Source organism: Cherax quadricarinatus, chromosome 30, assembly GCF_038502225.1.
Source record: "Cherax quadricarinatus isolate ZL_2023a chromosome 30, ASM3850222v1, whole genome shotgun sequence".
In the NCBI taxonomy this organism is placed as follows: Eukaryota; Metazoa; Arthropoda; class Malacostraca; order Decapoda; family Parastacidae; genus Cherax; species Cherax quadricarinatus.
In genome coordinates, this window is record NC_091321.1 from 31,557,682 (window position 1) to 31,575,927 (window position 18,246).

Sequence of the window (18,246 nt, forward strand, 5' to 3'; positions counted from 1 at the left end):
CCTTGGTGGGAATCGGCCAGTGTGATAATAAAAATATATATATATATATATATATATATATATATATATATATATATATATATATATATATATATATATATATAAACACTGATCTCTGGCTGAAGGAGACTCGAAACTACGAACCTTGGGACAAGGTACGCAGTGCTATACCAAACTCACCACACTGGACCAATACCTGGGAGTCCAGCTTGCGCTAGACTTTGATCCAAGGCTTTCAGAGAAAAGGCTTACAGCTTTTCATCTCATCATCTGCATGCATCAGCCTTACTAGAGATTTTAACAATGCAAGGAATTCGAAAGAGCAGGCGAATATACACAAACACTGATCTCTGGCTGATCAGTGTATATTTCGCCTCCTCTTGCGAATTCCTTGCATTGTTAAAATCTCTAGTAAGGCTGATGAATGCAGGGGATGAAATGAAAAGCTGTAAGCTTTTTCCCTGAAAGCTGGCTGCCTTGGATCAAAGTCTAGCGCAAGCTGGACTCCCAGGTATTGGTCCAGTGTGGTGAGTTTGGTATAGCACTGCGTACCTTGTCCCAAGGTTCGTAGTTTCGAGTCTCCTTCAGCCAGAGATCAGTGTTTGTGTATATTTCGCCTGTTCTTGCGAATTCCTTGCATGTATATATATATATATATATATATATATATATATATATATATATATATATATATATATATATATATATATACAATAAGATTACAGTAAACAGGTGATTTCAGAATATGCAAAACAACCATTGTGAAAGAATAGAGAAATTCCAAGTGCTTTCGTGACTACTCACATTATCAAGGAACAATGAGCATCGTTTATATATATATATATATATATATATATATATATATATATATATATATATATATATATATATATATATATATATATATATATATATATATATATATTTATTTATATATATATATATATATATATATATATATATATATATATATATATATATATATATATATATATTGAATTAACATATACAGCATGCAGCCTACTCTACGTACAAAATTACTAAATTGCAGTACATCTTTACGAAATACACATTATCTCACTACTGGTTGAAATAAATAAGCATTTATAAACAGGGAACCACCATGACCCCGCTAACCCCTTCCGCCGGTCTCTTAGGCTGTACGCAACACACTACACGAATATTCTCCCAAAACTTAAACAGGCCTCTCCTACTAGGGCCTTACAGATAAACATTAAAGTAATTACATAAATATTAAAGCAGCCTATGGCATAAACTTACCCAAATTCACCCCCCTTCCCTTACTAACACAAACACCAAACAATAGCTTTTTATACCCTCTTGCTCAAGCCAACACCTCACCTGCTCCTGTCCTGTCCTTGCTACTCTTCAAGACTAATACGCGTCCGGTTCCAGAACAAATCCTGTAAACTGACATTATGTATGGAGCATTTTTTATACTCACATTTTTTACAACAGTGCATAATAATGGTGTACTTGACAGAACTTTGTTCTATGGTATCAGTAGTAACAATACAGTGGTAACAATACAGTGGCACCCATCAGTATTGGAGACTGGTGAACAGCTGCTTTCTTCCAGTTCGTGAGATGTCTCTCTCTCTCTCTGGATCTGTGAGAGAGAAACATTTTTGGAGTCATTTCTGTTTCATGCATTTTTATGTGCTTTTGAACCCTTGCAGAAAGATTCCTCCCAGTTTTTTCTATATTTATCTTACTGCACCCTCCACATGGTACTGTGTACATGCCAGCCTTGCTGTTTGAAGTTTCTGACGGACATCGTGGCCATGGTAGCTATGCGGATACTGCTTTTTGAAAGTTGTTGGATTCTTCTCCTCGAAGTAGTGTAGGGAATCTGGGTTTTAAGTGGTGATGTTTACCTGGAGTTTACCTGGAGAGAGTTCCGGGGGTCAACGCCCCCGCGGCCCGGTATGTAACCAGGCCTCCTGGTGGATCAGAGCCTGATCAACCAGGCTGTTACTGCTGGCTGCACGCAAACCAACGTACGAGCCACTGCCCGGCTGATCAGGAACCGACTTTAGGTGCTTGTCCAGTGCCAGCTTGAAGACTGCCAGGGGTCTGTTGGTAATCCCCCTTATGTATGCTGGGAGGCAGTTGAACAGTCTCGGGCCCCTGACACTTATTGTATGGTCTCTTAACGTCCTAGTGACACCCCTGCTTTTCATTGGGGGGATGTTGCATCGTCTGCCAAGTCTTTTGCTTTCGTAGTGAGTGATTTTCGTGTGCAAGTTCGGTACTAGTCCCTCTAGGATTTTCCAGGTGTATATAATCATGTATCTCTCCCGCCTGCGTTCCAGGGAATACAGGTTCAGGAACCTCAAGCGCTCCCAGTAATTGAGGTGTTTTATCTCCGTTATGCGCGCCGTGAAGGTTCTCTGTACATTTTCTAGGTCAGCAATTTCACCTACCTTGAAAGGTGCTGTTAGTGTGCAGCAATATTTCATCCTAGATAGAACAAGTGACCTGAAGAGTGTCATCATGGGCTTGGCATCCCTCGTTTTGATGTTGTCGGTAAATTTGCGAATTTTCATACCACTGAATTTGCAATGTTGTATGAAGTAAGTAGAAGGCGTGTGAAGGCATGAGTAATGTACTGGTATCGTTATTCCCGTTGCTTTCATTTAGAGTTATTCACATTTCTGAGCTTAAGGACTGTGCAGTTATTTACACTGAACTGTTTCTGCCACTTATCCTACCAAGAAATTAGCTTGTCTAAATCCTCCTGAAATTCAGTGGCTTCTTCCTCTGAGTATTATCAAGCCTATTTCTTGTGTCATCGGCGAATTTTTCTCACATCACTTGTTATTCCCTCGTCAAGGTCATTTATCTAAATTATAAATAACAATGGGCCTAAAACTCGTCCTTGAGTAACACCACTTGTGACTGGTTCCCTGTGCCATTTCACTTCATTTATGCAGACTGCTTCCTATTCCTTAGTTACGCCTCTGTCCATTACAGGACCTATTAGCTGCCACTTTTCCCTGAAATCCAAATAAATAATATCGTATTATTTATAATGATGAACCGGTGACAGTCAGTAAACAAGTTAGGAAGGAACGGCCCCTCGTGAGTCCATGTTCTATATCATAAATCAAATTGTGCTTATCAAGATTGCTTCTTATAATAGCGGCTAAGATTGACTCTAATAATTTGCAATAATAAGTCAAATTCATCAAATTAAAGCCGAATAAGCCTAACCTCTATAAGGTTAGGCTTATTCGGCTTTAATTTGATGAGTTTGACTTATCCCCTACTTCAAGACTGGGAATTTCTTCAACCATCTTCCACATCTTAAATACTACACATGGACAATCATTCATTTCCAGTTTCCCTTCTTAGTAGAATGCCACATATTACAGGGAGCCCTCCCTTCTTCCTTATTGTCTATTACTGTCCTATACCTGCTAAACAAATCCTCACCTCCAACCTTGCTAACATAATTGCCTAAAGTAGATAATTGAACTGATTCCATTACCGTTCATAATGCAGTGAAGACAGCTAACAATATCCTCCATCCCAGCAACAGAAAAGCAAACCCTCTGTTTCCTACTCATATCCTTCAAAGGAAAAGCCTTGTCCCTTGTAAGAAAAATGTTCTTACCTTCCCTGGTGTTCGTCGTGTCCTTCCCAGTACTTGATGCACACACATCAGGCCACACGGAGAACGAACTGGAAGCTTAAACAGCAGTCTCTTACATCATACTAATTTCCACCTTTCCATCATTTTATTTTTTATCTTCATTGTCCAGTTCGCCACGAGGTTTGCCATGAATCCTCTTGTTTTCCTCAGTCAGTTGCCGTATCTTTCTCCTGGCTTCCTCAAGCTCCTCCACCATCACTGCTGCTTCCCTTATCACCCAAAGCCACTGAATTTTCAGTATTAACCAATAATCCTTCCTCATTCTGCCTAAAACTAGCATCCCCAAGACTTACTACATTACGTCCCTCATGATTCACACTGTCCAGCTCTGTTGTACCATATTTTATTCTTTTCTACAAACTAGCAGATTTAATCATCTTCATCCAGTGTCTGAAGTGTATTAACATTTACAGTGCATCGACAAGAGCTTCAGGAAGCAGTGTATGCTTCAGAATGAATACTCACCTTTAAATAAATTGAACAAATAATTGTTAGATTATTTGCTAAGGCAAGGGATACTGTTATTATTATATTCTCTTTGAGCACTAAACCCTTATGGATCACTCATCACGTGTGGAATGATAATTAATCAGATTTGGTCCAATTTAGATATATTCAGTCCAGACAGACAATATGTATAATTCCATCAGCTCTCAGTTACATTACATGAATGATTAATTGCAGTCATTCATAATTCTCAGAAGTTATAGTAAACTTTGCAACAATGCAGTTTTTCTTTTCTCCTATTTACATAAGTGGTTCAGAAAACAAGCAAATTGATGAATGAGACACTTGTGCAACACAGTTAAGATACCCAAGTGTTGTACAAGTCTCTCATTTATCGACATAGCTCCTAGCGTCTTACATATCAATTTGTCAGTATTGTATATCATTGATAATCCGACACGTACCTGACGCAGCAACACGCAGGGTCTCGGAAAAGGAGATGTCTTCGGCAACTCTTTTACAAAAAAACTGTTTATCATGACCTACTTACACTAGTGGGCCCAGCTCGCCTATGACCTCAAATCCAAGTTGCTACACCTCACATTCCTGTTTTCCACGGTCAAAGTCGCTTAGATGATGTTTCTTCCCATGTTTGGTCTGGACAATAACATAACCTCTTGACCATGTCTGCATTCTTTTAGGCATTGACGTCCTGCCACGTAGTTGGCTTATATTTGTAGTAATGAGCATGTGTACAGGTGTACCTAATAAAGTGGCCCCTGAGTGTATAGGTAATAAAATGAGGTGACAGGTCACAAACACTGCTGTAGATCTACTGATTCATGTTGTAGGTAATAGTAGAAGCAGTAGAAATACCAGCAGCAGCAGTAGTAGTAGTAGTAGCAGTAGAAATAGTAGTATTAGTAACAGTAGTAGAAGTAGCAGTAAAAGTAGTAGTAGTTGTAGAAATAGTAGAAATAGAGATAACACTAGGGGAATTCTTTCTAATTTTTCAGAGATGACGAAGCTCCCTTTATTCTGTTTAATGTCTGAAATGATGATTAAAAATTATTCAGGGCATTTACGCTTGCTAAAATTTAGTTCTTTGGTCACTTGGCGAGTGTCACTGAATCACACCAAATGGTTGGTTGAGTTCCTGAGTAGTACACATGCGTTGTTCGAGATGTCGTTTCTGCATTCATTGATATGTGTTCCTGTGCTTTGTGCTGTTTCACCGACGTATACCTTGTCACGTCCTCTGCAAGGGATTGAATAAACACCTGTATTGGCTGGCTCATGGTTCTTCACTTAGGTCCTGAGCAGATCTTTGATGCACGTGCTGGTTGCGATGGTGACTCTAGTGTTGGCTTGCACGAGGACGTTGGAGGCGTTCAAGGGAACCTGACTGTTGGAAAGGATTATAACGTTCTTTAAAGTGTTCTTAATGTATGGAGAATTAATGGTTTGGAGAGCTATTGTCTTATTGTTTTTGATGAAAGAAAGAAGAAAAGTGCAGCTTAATGAAAGTTTGTGTATGTATGAGAATTCCTCTTCAAGAAACTGAAGGCTACAAATTCAGCGTGAGCTAAGGAGAAATCCAATAATGATACCTCGTTTGGTCTTAGTATCTTGACTAGAATATAAGTGTGAGATCGTTTTTGTTTGTTGGCTTCCTGTAAATTTAGAATTTTAGGGTGATAGCTACTTTGTGAATAAGGATGTCGAGAAATGGCACCCTATCGTAAGACTCTTCTTCAACTGTGAATGGGATGTCCGGTTCACAACTGCTTTAAGCCTTTCTATAGATTCTGCACACCTAAACGTTTGGAAGTTATTATGAGGACGTGGTTAACATAACGTAACCATGGGACGATGGTGGAGATGTTGACAAAATGTTCAACTTGTACGTGTTCCACGTTCAAGTTTGCTAATGCCGTATGTTTGTTAGTAGAGACTATTGTTGAAAAAGAAACAGTTGAAGTTAATGCAGAGCTCAATCAGGTCAACAAAATCTCTCGAAGGCAGTGGAAGATTAAGGTCCTGACTAACTTTACATCGTTGTGTGGTGGGTAACATGTGAAGAAGGAAGTGACACTCAAACTACTTAGTTTCTTGTTTTGGACATAGAGGTGTCTGATACTGTTAAGGAAGACGTCTAGTGCTTCACATGAGCGGGGCAGATAATTCCCAGATTACACAAGATCACACACACACACACCGCTTCAGCGAGTCTGCTCTCTCCTAGGATATCAGCAGCATCATCACTTCGTGTAACCATCTCATATACGACGAAAAAGATTATCACAACACTACTGACGGCCACCCTGCAGATGAAACTACCCAACCTCCTTAGTATTAACGACTCTTTCATCGCCGTCTGCTCGAACGATGACGAAGCAGGCAAGATCATCACCTCTGCTATAAACATTTATGAGCTGAAAACTTACTCCAACGTACGAGGCATCACCATCACAGTCGATCCTCCAACCACAGTCGCTCAATCCACTACTGTCCTATAAGTTGCCCAAGCCACTCCTCCTGCCCAGCCTGTCCCCACCTCCAGACTCAATGAAATTCCCAGAAGATTGAGTACCGCACATCTCAGAGGAAATTGGAGTCGATGACCATACCCCTATCTCTGCACCACCAAACAACACCATTTTCACCAAAGAACTTCACTCTCGACTTTGCAATGGTACTGTTAAATACACCTACATTGCCCCACATAACTTCACACCATGTCTAGTTTCGTTCGTTTTTCTTTCTCCAATTCCTCCTTCTGTAGCTAGTACACCTATTCCAAAGAAGGCATCGTTGTTTCCGTTCATAGAGAGCTCACGAGGTACGTCCTCACACGTTACAGGTCAGCTCGCTATTGATACAGGCCAGTTCATTACTGACACTGGTCAGCTAGTACAGAATACTTCGACAACTATGCAACTCTGCACAACTCCTGACCTTCTTTGCCTACCGGTTGTCCCCACCCTGAATGCTGCTACCTCTCACTATCAAGCACTCCACAGCTGGGTTAAGCTCTGGCTCTGTTTCTATGTCTAAAGCACTCCTCTCCGGCTCTGTTCATTGCCTATTCCCACTTCATCGCTCTCTCCTTACCTGGAAGTTAGTTATTGTTTGTATTGAATTGATAAAGCTCCTGGAGAACGAAACATTACTACAATGATATGTCACATTTGTATCATGACAGAACGTCATATATTACAGGGAGCCATCCATTCTTCCTAAATATATCTATCACTGACCTCTACCTGCTAATTAGGCTCTCACTTTGACATCATTGCTTCCAGCACTAAGGCTGATAATAGGACTGGTCCCACTACCTCGCATGATGGTGTCAAAATTACTGCATCGACATCCCAGCCTACATCCCAGGCCCAGGAACAGATACGTTTTGCTTCCTCTTCCTGTCTCTAAGATAGAACTCGTTATCTATGAATTTCTCCTGGCAATCCCTAACAATAATAACATTCTTACCTTCACTGTTGTATTATGATGCATGACCCGTAATCTCACCGTCATCCCTGGCCGTCATATGTTGGTCGCCCAGCAAAATCCTGGAGCACAGCAAAATTGTTGGTGGCTTCCATTTCTCCATCCTTCTTTTTGATCTTCATTTTCATTCCTTTACTCCCAACTGCCGTCTAGTGTCGTTCGTTTTTCTTCCTCCAACTCGTCCCTCTGTAGCTAGTACATCTGATCCAAAGAAGGCATTGTTGGCTCCGTTCATAGAGAGCTCACGAGGTATGTCATCACACGATACAGGTCAGCTAGCTATTGATACAGGTCAGTTCACTACTGATACAGGTCAGCTCACTTTTGATACAGGTCAATTCACTACTGATACCGGTCAGTTCTCAATTGACACAAGTCACCTCGTTACTCAAATACAGGTTAGCTTGCTATTGATTACATCAAGCTATTTCTCTACTTCATTTTCCACTAATGCTGATGTCTACAGGAGAGTGTTTCATCTCTGTATTCGACTAATGAGGTCTGCAGTTTAAGTGAAACGTTTTGTCTAACTTATCATGAGGTGGTATCAGCAACAGCAGCAACATCAGTGACAGTAACAACAACAATCTCAGTAGCAGTAGTAGGGTACTAATAACTTCATAGTAGAAGCATAAAAGAAGAACCAAATCGAAATTGACCCATTTGACTCTGTGATACTGGTTCCCTAAGACTTTCAGCAACAGACTTGTTTATCTAATTATATATCATACACAAACCTATAGGACTGAACTACCTCACAGCTACCATTGAGTAACTAACTTGCGCCACGTGTCATGCTACAACCATTGTAATTCATTAACTACGATTATTAATAACAATAGAACATCATGCAGTGGGGACATACTGGGATAGGCCTGGTCATGTGCGTCACTAATGAAAATAAATTTGCATGCCCCTGCTCTAGGAATTTATCCAGTTGATGTCAGGTGTAACATGACTCACAAAATCGTAATGACACGATTGCAAACAAACCATACCCCGGCTAGCTGGTCTAGTTTAACGCGACGGGCTGGAGTTTTGAGACTCTCTGACCGCGGGTTCAATCCCTGCCGGGGTATGGTTGGTTTTTCAGATGTAACATTATTTACTGTATTACTCTATATAGATGTAACAGATATTTTTTCCTCCACAGGTCTATTTGAAAGTATTCGTGTCAGCGCCAAAGAATCATGTACATTCTCACCAAAGTGTTTCATGTCAGGGCTAACCTCCTGGTTGCCCATTCTCTCCTGGTTACCCTCGTATGATCTTCGATCATACCTTCTCGGGGACATTGCGTCTGGCATCACTGTAGCTATTATGCATATACCACAAGGTAAGTCTTGAACCTGGTTGATAGACCTAATCATATTAAACAGTATTATAATATGATATTCGGTATTTGGTACAGTTCAGGATATTTATTTATGGAAAGTTTTCGCCACGAGTAGTTTCTTCAGTAATAATGAAGCCGCTCCCTTTATAGCCTAAATTTAGTCTTTTTATACATTTCTAGATCATATTTAGAGGGTGCATCTAGTAAGTCATTTTTATGCTTTTTTTTTTTTTTTTTTTGCTATTGCATATGTAAGAGTTACACTGAGTTGAAAGAGCACTTTACTACATTCTAACGCTGTCTCCAGGAATGTTATTCTTCTCTGTAGTCAACTGATGACGGCTGCAGCACAGCTGAAATATTTAGTTATTAAAGATTCCTAGTAGTGCGTATTTGTCTCATTTTCAATGCTTAAAGTATATCACATCAAATATGACACACAGACCCACTCTAACATTAAAATTAAATTTTTGTAACCTTCTGAAGACAGTTTTGATCTCACAAGAGACATGCTGAGGTAATCATACAGAAATGGAAACTAAGCAGACACAAATTACAAACACTAGGACATTTTATAGAAATATTTCGGTCCGGGACCTTGTTCACTCCAATTGTACATTCAAGTAGGAAGACACCTGTCTACTCTTGACTGCGATTATCTATCTAATGTTTGTGTTCAAGAAGATCATGCTCAAAAAAAAAAAAAGATAGGATCAGCGAATCTGACTTTTTTCTTATGTACATCGTGCCCAAAATATGTATACACCAGAGAGAATTTACGTCTAATAAAGACTATCACAAATAGTTAAACAGGAAAATAAAGCCTCAGTTAGGAGAGAAGAGAGTAATATATGGAAGAAATTATAGAAGATATCCTTTGACCAATATGTTAATATTAACAGAGAGGTAAAGACGGCTAATAGCGATTAGAAAATTAAATGAGAAAATTATTCAAAGACAAATCCAAAAGGTTCTTTTAAGCGTATTAGATAATGGTAATGTAAAACAAGACCACTGAAAACTAGGTCTGGACAGGTTTCTGATAATGAACAGAAAATGTGCTTTCTATTCAATAGTTATTTCTTGTCAATCTTTACATATAAGACAGATAATATCCAAGTAATTAATAATTATTCAGGTACTGAAGAAAACAAATTAAGTAATAATGCAGCCACGAGGGACATGCATATCAAGCAAATAGACAGATTACAGCAAAAAATGTCCCTGGGTCACGACGAATTATTTTCAATGTTACTTAAAGAATGCAAGTGTGAACTTAACCAATGGAAGATAGCTAATGTAATTCTTATCTTTAAATCAGGGAATAAGTCAGTTCCATCAAATTACCACCCAATAAGCCTGACATCGTTAGTAGGGAAATTGTTAGAATCAATTATAGCCGATATAACACGAAGCCACCTTAACGTACATATGAATACAAATATGCTCCATAATAACCCACATGGCAATAGAAACTCAGGAGATTAACTGATCTGTATACAGTGGAACCTCGGCTTACGAGTTGAATCCGTTCAGTGACCTTGCTCGCATCCCGATCTGCTCGTATGCTAAATCAATTTTCGTCATTTAAATTAACTGAAATGCCATTGGTCTGTTCCAGAGGAATTCCTGCTCTAGGAGGCAGAATAAAAATACTTCAGTATGACGCTAGTATCAATCTATAGCTTATTTATCTATCCCAATTCACCTAATATAACATAATAAGCAATATAAATAACATAGAAACCTGATATATACTCTAGAATGAATAAAATGTCATTATGTGACAAGTGGTGGCGGCCATTCCCTACCTCAAGTGGCCCTACCTTCCGCCATCCTGTACCATACCCCGACACTCACGACACCATGCCAGCTTCGTGAATATGTGTTCAGTTTCACTTCTCTCCTACAAGCTAGCCGTGTTTGTGAATTGTTTTGATCTTTCAATTACCATATCTTATATCTGCCAAGCAATCATGACACCCTGTAGGCATACCAGTGTTGCTGACTTATTGATTTACTGAATGACTGTCATACTGAATGACTAAATGACTTACTGAATGAATGACTTACTGACTTGACTGAAAGACTTGTTGACTTGACTGACTTACTGACTTGACTGACTGACTTACTGACTTGACTGACTTGATTGGCTGACTTACTGACTTTACTGACTGACTTCACTGACTGACTTACTGACTTGACTGACTGACTTCACTGACTGACTGACTTGACTGACTGACTTACAGACTTGACTTACTGAATTGACTGACTGACTTACAGATTTGACTTACTGACTTAACTGACTGACTTACAGACTTGACTGACTGACTTACTAACTTGACTGACTTACTGACTTAATTGACTGGTTACTTGACTGAATGACTTGACTGACTGACTGAATGACTTGACTGACTCACTCACTGACTCAATGACTTGACTGACTGAATGACCTAAAGTTAGACAGCTGATGCCTTACCGTCAGTTGTATAATGTACTACAGGGTAAAATAGAACAGACATCTATTGCAGAATTTATACACACTCCAGTACAACCATCAACTTCAGTACCAGAACCTCTACGATCCACCTCAGACCAGTAGAACCACAGCATAACTCTCCACTATCTTCACAATCATCGACAAACACCAGCACCCACAATTTAAGGTAAGAAATACATGTACTCTTATTTCCGTTGCAGTTATAGTCTTTAGCAGTAAAAACAACATAACACATCACGACAATGAACTACAATTAGATATTCACTTTATTTTTGTAAGATCTAGAGGTCTAAAAAAAAAGTTGTTTGACGGGGAAGCTCGCATCCTGAATTTTTGCTCGTATCCAGAGTTACGACTTTGATGTCGTAACTTAAATAAAATTACCCTGGCTCCTAAAGGCTGCTCACACTGCTGTCTAGGGGCATTTAAATTACACTGAAACACACAGCAACTCTTGGGCCAGCATGTACTCACATATTAAACAACATTAATTATTACTAGGAAAGAAGTACAAAAACTCACCTATATAAAAATATATCTATATTAATAATAAGTAACTTATATACAACTTATAATCTACTCCAACCAAAACCACCACACTCCAGTTCACATTACATAAGTAGCTCACTAGCACACTGCTACTAATAAGTTAAAATAAATCGTCAGGGAGGCACCATGACTTACATACCCCCGTCTTCACTTCTGTCTGGTAGACTAATTACCAGCAGGCAAAACACCATACAGTACTCTCGCATAAATAGGCCTCTGCATACTTACACATAAACATGAGAGCACTTGAAAACACAATCAGAATACAGAATACGGAAACAACAAGAAAAGTGGTGAGGTAGTGTTATGTAACATAAAACTTGACCTGTTGCATCAAAAACTATATCACATCTAAAGGACGAATTGTCAGTTCCTTTAGAAGACTTTGTTATGCCTTCCTAACACGAAAATGTGATGGTTCACGAAATCATAATAACACTGAGCAGGTAGTAATTCTAAGGGATTTTAATTTTATTCAGATTAACCGGGAAGCCAAAAGTTCAATCGCTTCCTAGAAGTAGTCCAGGTTTAAAATATGAAGCAGTTTGCAAAAGAACCAACGTGATGGGAAATCCTGTTTGACTTGCTGCTGGGAAGCGAAAAAAATCACCCACCCAAAAAAAAAAAAATCTAGAGAAGCTTGAAACAAGTGATCACAAAACTACTACTTTTAATAATACCTGGAAATGTAATAATAAGGATAATGCTGTGAATGATCCAGATTTTTGTTCAGCAAATTATAATCGACACCGGGTATAACTTTGTATAACTTTGACGGGGTTAACTTGGTCAGTGATTATATTGAAAAAAAAAGCTACGAACCAAAAGGAAGAGAAATGCCAGTATGACATTTTACTGAAAGCTGAACAATCTGCCAGAAGAACATATATTCTTCTCATAGAAACCAGATCAAATATGACTCAAATGGATAAATAAAAGATTAAAACATCTGAGATTAAAAGCAAAAAGTATTTCAAGGCTCATCAAAGGAGAGGGTCGCCTTTCAGACTAGTATATTCATATTAAAAGAAAGGTCAAGAAAGATATAAGAAAAAATAAAGGGAATATTAAATCCGAGTTGCAAGAAACCCACGTCAGTTTAAAATGTTTATTCCAAATTTATTAAAAAAGGTTTAGGATAAAGTTAGGTCCACTTCAAACTAATTGTGGAGAGCTTACTGGATAAACACACTAACGAAGTATAATGCCATCTTCTACTGACAATGTTTCGCCTACACAATGTTTCGCCTACACAATGTTTCGCCTACACAATGTTTCGCCTACACAATGTATCGCCTACACGATGTTTCGCCTACACAATGTTTCGCCTACACGATGTTTCGCCTACACAATGAGCTTTATCAGGTCACAAACAGATCTACTTCGGATAATATTGGTAACTTGATAAAGTTGACTGTGTGGCCGAAACGTTATCAACAAGGGATCACGTTGTTCTTAATTTGTGTCTTTATTCATCGTGTTGGTGTTTCATATAATTTCCTTCCATCTGGAGACATTACTGATGATATGGGAAGGAATTCAATTTTTAACAATAATTTCATGAATTGATATTCTTGAAAAACCTGGAAAAAACTAGTGATATATCACAGTCTGCCTAGTAAGGGCCTACTGGCCCTAATAAGGGCATACTGGCCCTAGTAAGGGCATACTAGCCCAAGTAAGGGCCTACTGGCAGAGTAAGGATCTACTGGCAGAGTAAGGATCTACTTCCATAGTAAGGATCTACTGGCATAGTAAGGATCTACTGGCATAGTAAGGATCTACTTGCATAGTAAGGATCTACTGGCATAGTAAGGATCTACTTGCATAGTAAGGATCTACTGGCATAGTAAGGATCTACTGGCATAGTAAGGATCTACTTGCATAGTAAGGATCTACTGGCATAGTAAGGATCTACTGGCATAGTAAGGATCTACTGGCATAGTAAGGACCTACTGGCATAGTAAGGATCTACTGGCATAGTAAGGATCTACTGGCATAGTAAGGATCTACTGGCATAGTAAGGATCTACTTGCATAGTAAGGATCTACTGGCATAGTAAGGATCTACTTGCATAGTAAGGATCTACTGGCATAGTAAGGATCTACTGGCATAGTAAGGATCTACTTGCATAGTAAGGATCTACTGACATAGTAAGGATCTACTGGCATAGTAAGGATCTACTGGCATAGTAAGGACCTACTGGCATAGTAAGGATCTACTGGCATAGTAAGGACCTACTGGCATAGTAAGGATCTACTGGCATAGTAAGGACCTACTGGCATAGTAAGGATCTACTGGCATAGTAAGGATCTACTGGCATAGTAAGGATCTACTGGCATAGTAAGGATCTACTGGCATAGTAAGGGCCTACTTGCATAGTAAGGACCTACTGGCATAGTAGGGATCTACTGGCATAGTAAGGACCTACTGGCATAGTAAGGATCTACTGGCATAGTAAGGATCTACTTGCATAGTAAGGATCTACTGGCATAGTAACGATCTACTGGCATAGTAACGACCTACTGGCATAGTAAGGATCTACTGGCATAGTAAGGATCTACTGGCATAGTAACGACCTACTGGCATAGTAAGGATCTACTGGCATAGTAAGGACCGACTGGCATAGTAAGGATCTACTGGCATAGTAAGGATCTACTGGCATAGTAAGGGCCTACTGGCATAGTAAGGATCTACTGGCATAGTAAGGATCTACTGGCATAGTAAGGATCTACTGGCATAGTAAGGATCTACTGGCATAGTAAGGATCTACTGGCATAGTAAGGGCCTACTGGCATAGTAAGGATCTACTGGCATAGTAAGGATCTACTGGCATAGTAAGGACCTACTGGCATAGTAAGGATCTACTGGCATAGTAAGGACCTACTGGCATAGTAAGGATCTACTGGCATAGTAAGGACCTACTGGCATAGTAAGGATCTACTGGCATAGTAAGGACCTACTGGCATAGTAAGGATCTACTGGCATAGTAAGGATCTACTGGCATAGTAAGGGCCTACTGGCATAGTAAGGGCCTACTGGCATAGTAAGGACCTACTGGCATAGTAAGGATCTACTGGCATAGTAAGGATCTACTGGCATAGTAAGGATCTACTTGCATAGTAAGGGCCTACTGGCATAGTAAGGATCTACTTGCATAGTAAGGATCTACTGGCATAGTAAGGATCTACTGGCATAGTAAGGGCCTACTGGCATAGTAAGGATCTACTTGCATAGTAAGGGCCTACTGGCATAGTAAGGATCTACTGGCATAGTAAGGATCTACTGGCATAGTAAGGATCTACTGGCATAGTAAGGATCTACTTGCATAGTAAGGGCCTACTGGCATAGTAAGGACCTACTGGCATAGTAAGGATCTACTGGCATAGTAAGGGCCTCCTGGCATAGTAAGGATCTACTGGCATGATTCTACTGGCATAATATTAGAGCCTACTGGCCATAGTGAGATCTACTGGCATGGCATTGGAATCTACTTGCAATGGCTGAGGCCTACTAGCGTGAGATCGTAGGCATGTAAGAATCTACTTGGCATAATGCCGAGGATCCTACTAGGTAATGAGGCCACATAATAAGGATCTACTTGCATAAGTAGGGAGCCTACTAGGCATAGAGATCTACCTGTGAGATCTACTTGGCATAATGAGATCTGCTAGGCATAAATGAGATCTACTTATAATGAGATCTACCCAACATAAGTGAGATCTACCACTTGCGTAAGGAACCTAACAACAATGGAATCTACCGCTGGTGAGATCTTACTTAACAGTAGACCTACTATGTGGAATCTGCCCATAAGTGGAAGGCCTACTGCTAACATTGAGATCTACCACAACAGTAAGGATCTGCTAGCCATAGTTGGGCTACTGGCATAGTGAGATCTACTTGGCATAGTAAGGATCCTACTGGCATAGTAGGGCCTCTGGCATGTGAGATCTACTGGCTGGAATAGTGAAGATCTCTTTGGCATAATGCCGATCCCACAGCATAGGTAAGGAATCTACTTGGCATGGTAAGGGCTGCAACAGGTAAGGATCCTGGCATGGTAAGGATAACAGCATAGTAGATCTGCTAGCAATGGATCTGCTGGCATAGTAAGGGCTTCAGCATAATGGAATCTACTGGCATGGCTGAGATCTACTGGCACCATTGAATACAGCGCGTGAGTACCTGCACTCAATGCGATCTACTTGCAAGCCAAGGCCTGCACACGCTTATTAAAAATTCTGGCACATAGTGAAGATCTGCTGTAGTAAGAGATCTGCTGGCATAGTAAGGCCTCTCTGGCATAATGAGATCTACTTGGCATAAGTAAGGATCTCCACTAGGCATAATAAGAATCCTAATGGCCCACCTGGCCAAGATCTGGCTTATAAGTGAGATCTACCTGGCAATGAGATCTCAACCAGGCATCAATGAGGCCTACAGGCATAGTGAGATCCTGCCCACACTTGGTAGGCCAATGCACTGCCATGGCTGGGTCTGGCATAGTTGAGATCTGCCCTGGCATAGTGAGATCTACTGGCACCAGTAGGCTGGCATCGGTAGGAATCTACTTGGCATAGTAAAGGCCTACCAGCATGAATAAAGGTCTACAGGCATAATGAGATCTGGCATGAGATCTGTACCCCTGGCTTCAATGTGGGATCCTACCCTTATGGCCAGATCTGCTGCGCCAGTAACATTACTGGCATGGCGAGATCTGCCCCACCGGTAGAGCCTGGCCATAGTAAGGCTCAGTCTACTGGCATAGTGAAGGCCACCGCTGGCAGAGTAGAATCACCCTGGCATAATGAGGCCTACACAGCAAGTAAAGTCTACTTGGCAAGTAAAGGTGCCTACTGGCATGGCCTGAGATCTCTGGCATAGTGAAGGATCTGCCTGGCTGGCATAGTAAAGGGATCCTGCACTAGCATAATGAGACCTGCTAACATAATGGCGATCTGCTTTCAGTGAAGGATCTACTGGCATGGCGGAGTCTAAGACTGGCATCGTGAGATCTGCATGCGAGATCTACTGGCATAAGGTGGACCTACTGGCATCACAGTAAGGAATCTACTGGCATAAGTGAAGGGCCTCACCCACTGGTGTGTGAGACCTACTGGCGTGGTGAGGATCTACTGGCAATAGTAAGGATCCCTCGCGCTGGCCAGGATCTGGCATAATGGGGATCCTACTGGCCATCAATGGACCTACTTCGCGCAATGAGATCTAACTGGTATCTGAGACCTGGCAACATATAGTGAAGGATCCTGCCAACTAGTAAAAGGACCTACTGGCATGGCAGGATCTGCACTGGCAATGGCTGAGTCCTGCTGGCATAGTAAATGGAGATCACTGGCATAGTAAGGGATCCTGCACTGGCAATAGTAAGGATCCTGCTGGCATAGTGGGGATCCTACTGGCACTACTGGCATAGTAAGGATCTACTTGCATAGTAAGGGCCTACTGGCATAGTAAGGATCTACTGGCATAGTAAGGATCTACTGGCATAGTAAGGATCTACTGGCATAGTAAGGACCTACTGGCATAGTAAGGATCTACTGGCATAGTAAGGATCTACTGGCATAGTAAGGATCTACTGGCATAGTAAGGATCTACTGGCATAGTAAGGATCTACTGGCATAGTAAGGATCTACTGGCATAGTAAGGATCTACTGACATAGTAAGGACCTACTGGCATAGTAAGGATCTACTGGCATAGTAAGGATCTACTGGCATAGTAAGGATCTACTGACATAGTAAGGATCTACTGGCATAGTAAGGATCTACTGACATAGTAAGGACCTACTGGCATAGTAAGGACCTACTGGCATAGTAAGGATCTACTGACATAGTAAGGACCTACTGGCATAGTAAGGATCTACTGGCATAGTAAGGATCTACTGGCATAGTAAGGATCTACTGGCATAGTAAGGATCTACTGGCATAGTAAGGACCTACTGGCATAGTAAGGATCTACTGACATAGTAAGGACCTACTGGCATAGTAAGGATCTACTGGCATAGTAAGGATCTACTGACATAGTAAGGACCTACTGGCATAGTAAGGACCTACTGGCATTGTAAGGATCTACTGACATAGTAAGGACCTACTGGCATAGTAAGGATCTACTGGCATAGTAAGGATATACTGGCATAGTAAGGATCTACTGGCATAGTAAGGGCCTACTGGCATAGTAAGGACCTACTGGCATAGTAAGGATCT

General features: G+C 40.5%; 1 protein-coding gene across 2 annotated transcripts in view; it reads left to right on the forward strand.

Annotated features, from left to right (window-relative positions):
* The window catches only part of LOC128692800 (prestin-like), a 268,729-nt gene that overhangs the window by 76,739 nt on the left and 173,744 nt on the right, over nt 1-18,246 (forward strand). For both annotated transcript variants that reach the window (XM_070090068.1, XM_070090069.1), the window contains exon 3: nt 8,790-8,972. In XM_070090068.1, coding sequence (XP_069946169.1) covers nt 8,790-8,972 — 183 coding nt within the window. The remainder of the gene's footprint in view (nt 1-8,789; nt 8,973-18,246) is intronic.